This window comes from Phaseolus vulgaris, chromosome 6 (assembly GCF_051622355.1).
Source record: "Phaseolus vulgaris cultivar YP4 chromosome 6, ASM5162235v1, whole genome shotgun sequence".
Classification (NCBI taxonomy): domain Eukaryota; kingdom Viridiplantae; phylum Streptophyta; class Magnoliopsida; order Fabales; family Fabaceae; genus Phaseolus; species Phaseolus vulgaris.
In genome coordinates this window covers 30,146,309-30,157,798 of record NC_143503.1, presented here as the reverse complement: position 1 = coordinate 30,157,798, position 11,490 = coordinate 30,146,309, and the positions used below count along the sequence as shown (strand labels likewise).

The 11,490-nt window shown below is 30.7% G+C and overlaps 1 protein-coding gene across 2 annotated transcripts; it reads left to right on the top strand.

Moving 5' to 3' along the window:
• Window positions 1-6,312: 6,312 nt before the first annotated feature.
• On the top strand, window positions 6,313-9,903 carry LOC137832030 (Intron maturase, type II family protein). Of its 2 annotated transcripts, XR_011084504.2 has the most exons (3): window positions 6,316-8,597; window positions 9,481-9,628; window positions 9,710-9,903. XR_011084504.2 is itself a non-coding variant. In XM_068639996.2 (2 exons), the coding sequence occupies exon 1, from the start codon at window positions 6,456-6,458 to the stop codon at window positions 8,589-8,591; it is 2,136 nt and encodes a 711-aa protein (XP_068496097.2). In that variant the 5' UTR covers window positions 6,313-6,455; the 3' UTR covers window positions 8,592-8,597; window positions 9,481-9,903. The 2 variants fall into 2 exon arrangements, 1 of the variants encoding a protein (XP_068496097.2); XM_068639996.2 differs by having other exon boundaries at window positions 6,313-8,597; window positions 9,481-9,903.
• Window positions 9,904-11,490: the final 1,587 nt, after the last annotated feature.

Here is an 11,490-nt window from a genome sequence, read left to right as displayed (position 1 = left end):
GAATGAAACCAACTTTCAATATGTCATCTACAACACAAGTTTGAAAAGGATATGGAACTTTTTATGAATTCAACACCAAGACAATGTGCAAGCCCATCAAGATGAAATGTTCGCACAAGCAACAATTAAACTAAGAAGGAAATGTGCACGAAAATAATAATACTGAATTTAAATAAGCGTTCAAAGACGCTTTAATTTCCCTGACTCGAGGAGGCCTCAAAAGCACAAAACGTTGTTTTGAGCGTCACGTCGTTTTATGACAACATGTTGTCCTAAGCCAACATGACAACTTAGGTTAAATATCAACCACCTAAGTGACGTAACGTTTTAAAGTTATTAAAAACCATCATTAGATGTAAATATCTCTCATTAATGTTTCTCATTGATGTTTATAGGAATTTGATCCGTTTCTCGTAATGTTATAATTACATTAAGCTCAACTTTTTAAACCAAATGAAGGGTTGTGAAGTTTGACCTATAGACTTTGCACATCGAACTTTATGAATAATCGGAGAGTTCAACCTAAAGTTAATCATGAAAATATGACATATTTTTAAGTTTAAACAAAAATATGACCACAACAAAAGTTCCAAATAAAATTCGATCTTAAAATTGAGTTTTCAAGCTTCAGGACTTCTGAACTACCAAAACTAAAAACATTGAGAATATAATTTTAACTCGAAATTATTTGATCAAACTATATACAAATTCGAAAAACTCAAATTCACTTAAATTTTATTTTTTTCCACATAAATTAGCTAAATATTTTATAAGCGACTAATCAACTCAATATTTTGAAAATTACCTTATAAAATAGCTTGATGTACTCAAAAATATATAAATATAGTTTTATTTTCTAAAAATATTAACTCAATCTTATACATTAAATTAACTATTATTATATTTCTCCTCTAAATTCTTAAGTGAATCACAGTTCCATTTTTTATCATATCTAAGTAACTCGACATTTAGTTCTAATTATTTCAGTTCATTTTCTATCAGAACAGTAATAAATTATAAATTGGTTATAATAAAACTTAGATACTAAAAACTACTTTAAAAAATATCAAACTAGTCTAATAAGATTTTATTTTCTTTAATATGTATTTTATAATAGAGGTGTACGTTGGTAAAGAGTAGATGATAAAGTACGAAGGAAAAACAAAGAAAAGGTAAAAAGTATGTTTTTTCAATAAATAAAAAAGGAAACATAAAAACTCTTTTCATTTAAATGAACAAAAGGTAGGTTAGAAATATACGAGTAAATTGTATACAAAATTAACACTAATTAAAAACAAATTTATCATAATAAGTTTTACTAATAATATAAACTTATTTATTAATTTTATATGAAAAGGTTAATTATTTTTTAAATAAACTAAAAAAAAAACTCTCACGTTAAATCTCGTTATATGAGAAAGGGGATTTTTATGGGTGCCGCCAAAAGAATTTCGTTACCCCTCAATTTATCCCATATATATTATATACATTATGTCTCTGTTTTTTTTTTTGTTTGGAGAAACTGCACACGTTATAACCTTTTACCTCAACCTTATACTTCTGTCAATGTCATTTCGAATTTTATACCTTATTCTATATTTTTTTGTTTAATAATGCAATATGGTTTACTTTTTATGTGGAACAAGGATGTTGGTTCTTTCTTAAACTTCTATGACGATCTATGGTAATTATCCATTTTAATTTTAATAATTGTTTCTATTCTTTTATATTATATTAATGCCCTCGTTTTACTCGTGCAACATTTTCGTCAGCTTACATTTTTTTTTTTAATTTTTTTATTTTTGCGTGTAAGTATTTATTCACGTGTTGTAACACGCCCACACGATAACAATTTTCAGGGAGAAATTAAAGTAGTTCTTTTTTTTTTTTTATAAATTGTAAAAATACATGACAACAAGTTCATTAAGATTTTTTTTTAATAAGAGTAAGGACTAGAAAATAATTTTAGAATAAAAGTGATATATTTTAAATAATAAATTAATATTTTATCATGAAAAGAGTATATAGATAAAGAAAATAGTTATTCAGATTTCATTTAAAAAATATTATTTCTCTAAACTTACTTTTTCTTTTATCTTCTTTCTCCTTAACATTTTGAATCCCTAATCACTAGACTGATAATCGGATTTTGTTATTAAATTCCTGATTGTGAATACAAAAAACGGTTCGATCAGAGTTTTTTACATAGTAAACTTATTTTTGTTCATTATTCCTTTTAGCCAGTTTTGAACTTGTTAAATTATCTTTGGTATAGGTTTTACATGTGATGTTTATAGTTTCAGGATTAGTTTATGTTAGTTCAAAGTCATAGTGATATAATTAGATCTTTGATTAGGACTTTGTGATGTAAGTTAAACTACCATTGGACTTTGTAGGATTTGAGCTATTTGTGGGCACATCTACTTTTTTCTCAAAAAAAAAAGTTTTAATTTTCAATAAAACCTTGGGTTAAAAATATATGGATGTGGGGGTGAAATCACCAATTTCAAATATTCTTGTAGGATTTTTTTTTTTAGTAAGACAATGTATTGTTTAAAATTAAATGTGAAATAGTTGAATTTGTTAAATTTGTATGGTATGTGTTGAGTTTAATCTGAATTAGTTATTGAATGTATTTTATACGAGAATGAAAGTGTTGAATGGTAGCATGAATTAAATTGTATTATGAATCACTTGATGATATAAAGATTGATGAGTATGTATTTTTTTAGTGAAAAACATTGCAAATATCATTTGCTAAGAACCTTTTTTCCTGGACATCTCGCTCGAACAAAAATGGAGTACTTTCGAGTCCGTTTTTGCTCAAGTGAGAGGGAATCTCGCTCAGGCGAGACCCATCGCTCAAATGATAAAACTTTCACTCAAGCAAAAACAATGTAAAAAATGGGGTGTTATTGGGATGATTTTCACTCAAGCAAAAAAAAACTTCAAAATTTAAGATTTGTTTGTGACTTTTTGTTTTATTATTGTTTAATGTTTTTAATTAAATTTTATGTGAATTTTAATTATATGTTTTGTTGGAAATCTTTTAGTTATGCATTTTGTATGAATTTAGGTTTGATTGAATTTCTAAGTGTAATTTATTAGTTTGATTTCGAATAATGTGAATTATGAAATATGAAATTGTGATCAATATATAGTATTTTTAGGAAATAATATATCATGTTGAAATTGTTATAACGTGTATTGGCTAATGATTTGTCTAAAAGGAAGTATCATGACTTTATTGATATAATGAAATTACATAAATTAAGTTATTCAAGTGATGAAAGTTGAAGGAGGTTCACATGATGTTCACAGTGAGATTGTATGACAAATGCAAAAATTTAAGTCTGAATCAATGCACAAGTTGTCCGGAAGTATAGTTAACTATCTATGTATGTTGGTCACTAAAAGTCTAACATAAAAAATATAAATTATGAATTATTATAAATATTTATTGATTTGAAAAAAGAAAGGTATGAGAATTGATTAATTAATGGTTCTGGTTTAAAATTACATTTATATTAAAAAAATTAAAAATAAATAATTATCTTATTATTTGTATTGTATTTATTTTATTTAGTGTGATAAACGTGTTTTTGTATGAAAATAGTGATGTTTCGAGTAATAGAACTCCACTAATACATTTTGATATTTTGCTTGAATATTTTGTTTTAAGATATGTAGATATTTATTTTGATAATATAATCCATGATTAATATTTAGACGTGATTAATAAGTATGTTAGAATAAGTATATTTACAATAAAATAATGAAAGAAAATGAAATTCTAATGTAAAATTAACTTATGCATAAGTTTTACAAAATATTTAAAAGAATATACATTATTTTTTGTACAGAATAATATATCTATACAAAATTATTTTAGTTTGCAGATAACTTCATTTCACTTTTTGTTATATGTATTTATAAATAAATTTATTCAAACATACCATAAGTTTCAAATACTTAAGGGAAGACTATGAAGCATGTGTTCTCTCGACATTACAAAAATTGTTTTTAAACGAGTTTAGTTGTAATATTGTGTGTATTTTACTTCTTAGAGTAATACATTTTATTGTATGTTTTTATCTTGTATTGAAGCTGCCAATTTATTAGGCTGTGTAAGTAACTAAGTACAAATACATATTTCATTTCATAAAATAGGAAGTTGTGTGGATTGATCCATAAACACATTTTATTTTTCACTCAAGAAATTTCAAATAAGGAAGCCTACTGCATGAGCTAATTTTCTAAGCATTTTTTTATTATTTAGAGAAAATGATGGAAAAGGGTGAAACTCTTAAATATGGAGAAAAAATGCTCAATAAGTTATGAATAAAAGAAATAGAAAACTTTAAATAGAAATATTTTCTCATAAAATTTAATTTCCTAGGTAAATTCATTCACCTAAAGTATATTTTATTTGTTCTGAAAACTACTTCACAAAATTATTTTTTAATTAATAAAAGTGTTAGTTACTGATGACATTTATTGATACATTAACAAGAATAGATGAGAATGAACATGAATAAGTTATGAATGAGATTTAAGTTTAGTGATTTTCAATCAGAAGAGTTGTTGTCCATGGCAACTTGGATTCTGATTCCTTTATTTGAATCAAAACCAACATTTAAATAAAAAATAATATTTGTGAATATGCCTGCGCAGAATCTTTATGATCAAGCTAAATATTATTGTAAAACAATTTGGTACCACACAAATTCCTACGAATACAACAACCCTCTTGTTAGAGTTTTTATCAATATAATTATTTTATAAATACTTTTTAAAAGTAATATATGTAAAACCACATCGTTTTTTCATTGTTTTGTCTTAAAAAAAAGTCTCTGCTATTTCTCTAAATTTATTCTTCTAGTCTTTATTTCTTTTAAATTTTGATTTCACTTTACAAAATTGTCGACTTAATGATATCTGTAATAAATCATATTTTCAAATTTAGTAAACTTTTATTTTTTTTAAAGGCTCTTTATTTTTTTATGAATTTATCATTAGTCTTTGTAGGGTTGTTGAAAAAAAAGCGACAATCTCAACTTAATTAAGCTTATACTTAATTTTAGATATGTTTAAATATTTTGATTTAGTTACATAAAATTTTGAATAGTTTTATTGTTTGAATTTGAAGTTTCTCCGAAAGAAATTTTTACCAAGAAAAACTATTTATGTTTTTTCATTAAATCTTATGATAGATTATATAAATGTGAATGTGACTTGGTCACAATATTTTTGCTTCTATGCAATAATTGTATTTTGTATTGAGTATTATTTGAGTTTTGACTTAAGGAATTATTGTTGTATAACATTTTAGAGTTGTATTAATTAAATTGGTTTTGAGTAAAATTTTGAAAATAAAATTATTATATCCCATGAGGTTAATTTTATAATATTTTTTCTTATATAAATGATTTTTTTTCAAACAAAAATAAGATTACAACTCACTTGATATGTCAAGATTTTCACTTAAATGAGCCAATTTTTATTAAAAAAAAATAAGATTGCAACTCAATTTTTTATTTGGTCAAAATTTTATCTGAATTTTTTTTCACTAAAGTAGCTAATTTTCGTTTAAACTAAAAAAAATATTATTATTTTTATTATTTTATTTTTTAAATGAATTATATGTGAATGTTTATTACAAATTTAAAATGATGATTATTTTATATATTTAATTAATTGTAATTTGGTTTAAATAATGAATAATATCAAGTGGTGAGAAGTTTACTGAAGAATTCATATATAACATAACATCATAGATGCAAGCACAATTTGAATTATATTAAATTTATCTTAATCAATTATTATTGAATTCACTTATTAATTTAAATTTTTAATTAGATTAATTATTAGTATTTAGTATATGGTTGATGTATGTTGTTATTCTAGTAAAATTAAATTGTGGTTGCTTTTTAATTAAAAATGATTCTTTTGTTACTTTTTCATTATCTATCTAAACAAAACATTAGAGTTTATCTTTTGGTAAGTTTGTTTTCTTTTTTTTCAGTAGTGGTACAAGACACTCTCTTGGTAACTTATAAGTTTCTAAGCTTTATTTAGGACTCCAGAGAGTATATGTAACACAAAAATATAATGATTATATTGCATTTCATCTAGTTTTATACTATACTTCATGTCTAAAGTTGAGATTTGAAATTTCAACAAGAAACAAATATTTGTTATATTTTAATTTCATTGTCACGTTAAAATTTTAAATATTACAGATTTATTTTTTGGCTTGTTAAATTATTTGGAGTAATAACAATAATAATAAAAACTTAAATTGGAATGTGTGAGTGGTAGAAAGAATGGTTCATATTTTGAAGAAAGATGTAAGAAGGAAGAGAGGAGAGTAGCAGAAGGGTTTTTGGTGGGTTTTGTTTTGGTTCCCTCCCTCACTCCATCAACGCCCCATGCTCTGACAACACAACTCCCAAATGCGTCGCCGTCTCCCCCTCTTCTCCCACCGTCTCCGCCACCTCCTCCTCTCCAATCCCACCAATCCCCTGCGACCAATTTCATTATTCCCTATCCTGCACCCTCCTCATTCCTCCCCTCGCCCCTTCTCCTCCTCCACCCACTCCAGAGACGACGGCGTCTCTCTTTGCTGCCAGATGTGGATCGACAACTTCCGCCACCCCGACCGCGCCGTCACCTCCATCTCCCCCCTCCTTCGCCGCTTCGACCTCTGGGTCCTCGCCTACCAGAAGGTCGCTACCGACGACACCGGCTCCTACACCCCCCGCTCCTCCCTCTCCACTTCCACCCTCCAGGACCTCCTCGCCCTCCGCAACGCCGTCCTCGACGGAAAATTCAAGTGGGGCGCCAGACTCAAGTTCTTTCTCAAATCCCCCCGAGATAAAACCGACTACGATTCCCTTTCCAAGCGCAAGATCAAAACCATCCTCACCACAACGCAGCCCTCGCCCTTCCAGGACAAGATCGTTCAGGAGGTTCTATTGATGGTCCTCGAACCAATCTACGAGCCTCGCTTTTCCCCTAAGTCCTACGCTTTCAGACCAGGCAGAACACCCCACACTGTTTTAAGGGTCATCAGAAGGAGCTTTGCTGGTTATTTGTGGTATATAAAGGGTGATTTTAGTGTTTTGTTGGATGGGATGAAAGTGGGGATGGTGGTCAATGCTGTTATGAGGGATGTTAGGGATAAGTTGATTGTTGATTTGATAAAAGACGCGCTGGTTACGCCGGTGGTTGTTACTACTCTGGAGAAAAAAGAGAAGAAGAAGAAGAGGAAGTATCAGAAGAAGAGGGTGTTGGCCGAGGATGAGCCTAAGCCTGATCCTTATTGGTTGGATACCTTTTTTGGGTTTGCGCCGGAGGAGGCAAATTTGGTTCCCAATTGGGGTCATTGTGGTGTGCTTAGTCCACTTTTGGCCAATGTTTGTTTGGATGAGTTGGATAGGTGGATGGAGGGGAAGATTAAGGAGTTCTACGTTCCTTCCAAGAGTGATGTTATATGGAATAATCCTGAAGAGGAGCAGGGGAACACTTCATGGCCGGAGTTTGTGCCCACGAGTGGGCCGGATAAGACCAGGAAGATGGATTTCGTTCGGTATGGAGGGCATATCTTGATTGGTGTTAGAGGGCCTAGGGCGGATGCAGCTGCATTGAGGAAGCAGTTGATTGAGTTTTGTGATCAGAGGTTTATGCTCAAGCTTGATAATGAGAGTCTTCCTATAGAGCATATAACAAAAGGGATAATGTTTTTGGACCATGTGCTGTGTAGAAGGGTTGTGTATCCAACTCTTAGGTACACTGCAACTGGTGGCAAGATCATAAGTGAGAAGGGTGTGGGGACGCTGTTGTCAGTGACGGCCAGCTTGAAACAGTGTATTAAGCAGTTTAGGAAGTTAAGCTTTCTCAAGGGGGACAAGGATCCAGATCCTCAGCCTTGTTTTAGGATGTTTCATGCCACGCAGGCGCATACCAATGCTCAAATGAACAAGTTTTTGTCAACCATGGTTGAGTGGTACAGGTATGCTGACAATAGGAAGAAGATTGTGAACTTCTGTTCTTATATCATAAGAGGCTCCCTTGCTAAGTTGTATGCTGCAAAATACAAGCTTCGTTCGCGGGCAAAAGTGTACAAGATAGGTGCTCGTAACTTGAGCCGTCCATTGAAGGAGAAAAAAGGCCAGTCTCCTGAGTACCAGAATTTGTTAAGAATGGGCCTTGCCGAATCAATCGATGGTCTCCATTATACAAGGATGTCTCTTGTACCGGAGACAGATTACTCCCTATTCCCTAGTGACTGGAGGCCTGACCATGAAAAGTTGTTGCTAGAATACATAAAACTGGAAGATCCAAAGACTTTGGAGGAGCAACGGAGTTGCATCACTGAACAAGGTCTTGTTACACCTCAAGATTATATTTCAATGCTTGTGTGGAATTACAAAAGGAACTCTATTGCTATGGACCAACTTTCCTTACTAAGGAGCAATGAAAGTGTTACAGGACAACCGCATTTGCGAGTTGGCTCAAACCAGGATGACCAGGACCACATAGATAAGGTGGAAGAAAATGATGGAAGGAGGAATGCAGCACAGATGTAACAAAAGGTTTTGTATGTATGGTCTTTGAATAGGATCTTTCAGGATATTTTGAACTCATTGAGAGTATGAGATATAGGTTTTTCATTTAGTTTCTTGATTCCCTTCCCTTACCTGCACAAGCAGTGTTAACCTATTATACCTGATCTTCGGGTGGTAAACCACTTTGTCCCTTTTCTTTTGTTCTTGTGCTTTTCCTTTCTGGTTTTCTCACCTTCTAACATGAAGTGTAAATATTAAAATGTGTGAAGAATGATGGCTGTTGCATATATAAAAATAAAAACCATTGATGTACTTAAGCTTTTAGTAGAGTTCCTTGACTTGATATCGGAAACTTTGTAGCTGAAGATCAAGAGCTGGATCCTAACCACCTCATTCATTTAAATAAAGTTGAATTTCAGCATAAAATAAAAGGAGGTATGGCCATTGTCCTCTTAGCAAGCCAAGTGTGTCTTGCCCAAGGCAGTGTAGGAATATGGAAGCCGTTCATGTAGTTTCACTTATTAGTTTAACTTTTAGGAGAGTTGATGACCCTGTGAGAGATTATCATGATACAAGGTGTTTCTAAAGTTTACATAAAATGAGTTTCGAAAGATTTATCATGTATTTTTTGTCATACTTGAACTATTGGCATGAATTTGTGTCAGTGTTACTACTTTGTCTGCAGATAACTATTCATTAGCATCTCCTTCCTTGAATCAGCACTTCATAGCTCCCTCTATGTTCTCATTCTTTATTTTAATTTGACAGTTGGCTATTTCTGCTAACTACTTATACTCCTGTTGTCTGACTTTGTTCAGAATGTAAAGATTTGGAATTAATCAGAAATCTTACACTTGACATCTTTGAATCTGTCTCTGATGTTCCACAAACCTTTTTTTTCTCTTTGCAGGTTAATATTGTCTCACCTTCTCACCATGGATGCTTGCCAGAGAAAGGATGCTAAAACTGGAGTGGAGAGCCCATGCGTGCAGGCATCCAACTTGGGCAAAATATTAGCGTTGCCACTCTGGTTGTGAACACTGGGCAATGAGATGGAGGTAAAAGTTCAAGCACTTCAAAATATGGAAAGTAATTCCTTTTCTCATGCTGTTCGGGAGTGCTTATTTGTGAGTTCACAGGAAGGATGCAGATTTCTGTCGGAGGCTAATAAAGTGTGTTCCTGGTGAGTGCATAGGACAAAGCAAGGTGTGAATTGAACTTCAACTGGATAATTTCAAATATCATATTAATTTTGTAAATTAGCTATTTGTCCACATGTACTTGCCCCGATTATTTTTTAATAATTTGAATATATCTGCAATTCTTAGTTCTTTACCACACATTGATACATGTTTTTTTTTTTTCACTCTCTTTTCTGTTCGGGCCTTGAACTCGAGCTGCAAGAACACATTGAATTTTAGCAGTGTACTAGGAAGAAGGTCATTGTAACATTATGAGTTTCTCATTTTTTAAAACAAATCATAGTTTACTTCGTAAATTTCCTTTTCATTTCCAGTTAGTTTTTATGTCTGTTAATATTATGTTTTGTTTGTTTTTTATTATATCACAATTTATTTATGTATTATTTTTTCTAAATATTATGAGTTGCTCAGCATTTTTTCTAAATATTAGCGACTTTAGGGAATCCTTTGACTTGAATCTACTCTAGTCTTTAAAGTGGTACGTTTTGCAAAGATGTTGAAAGTATGAATTAAAGTATGAATTAGAGGAAGGATATCAGCTTCTATAAAGTGGCCTTGGGTTGTTCTTTTCGTTTTATCACTAAGCACACGTTGTTTTACGGCTATGAGCAGTAAAAACAGGCTATTTAGGTGCTCAAGAGAGATCAATTAGTTATCATGTTAATGTTCAATAGCTCAAATGTTAAAGAGAGAAACATTTGAATAGAATTTTCTGTAGTCTGCTTGAGCCAAATTCTGGCACTGCATTTGCAAGAAGAGATTCAATGTGTAAAAGTAGAAGGGACGTATTTATATGGCACTTCCTGGAGCCAGAGTGCAATGTTCTTTTGTGATAAAATGTGGGGTGCAATGTTTATTTATTTAGGAGTTCAACTTCCTACATATAATATTTGTTGGGATTGTTTTTTCATTTGCTTCAAAATATTTTTTTTGGAATAAAAGGAAAGTACTTTTTAGAAAGTCCATTACGAAACCAGTGAGAGATGATCTGGAAATGGCAATTTCTTCCTGCACCCTATTATTTTTTACTCAACTCGTCTATTTATAGCAATATAATCAAAATCTTCACCTATTTTTCCAAACATTATTATAAAGATACTAAATTAAAATTAAAAAGTTAACCTATATAATTGGACAAATAAATTAAATATCTAATTCATTCAAATATTATTGGACAGTATTCTTATATTTAAAAGATCAAATTATCAATCTACATAATTAGAAGTAGTAAACAATTATAAAAAAAAAGATTATTGTTATGGATCACGGATCAATTTATCTTTAATTTCAATCTATTTTTAATTCGACTCGAACTCGTTTATCCTATGGATTAAGTGAATTAAATTCAATTTGATATACATTTTAAAAAATAATATATTTTTCAATTCAACTCGAACGAGTGGTGAGCGAATTGACTCAATAGTTTAAACTTATTTTGACATATCTAGCTAGATCATCTTTCCACCATGTTTAAGTTCAATTTAATAGTAGAGTGAGAGTAGATGAGAAAGGAGTAAAAGTTTAAAAAAAACATTTGGTTGAAAAAAAAAGAAAAAGAAAATTAGTGAAAAATGAAGCCATTGCCAGATCTCTTGTAAAACCTTCCAATATAAAGGTACCCGGAATGAACTTCTTTTAAGTAATACTCCACTGCAAAATGATTGCATTTAAAAGGTTTTTTCAGTCTAAAATCAACAATACATATACAACTATTTGAA

What these genes read in the sequence shown, in the direction of transcription:
- LOC137832030 (XM_068639996.2), top strand. Translation starts at nt 6,456, where the DNA reads ATGCGTCGCCGTCTCCCCCTCTTCTCCCACCGTCTCCGCCACCTCCTC.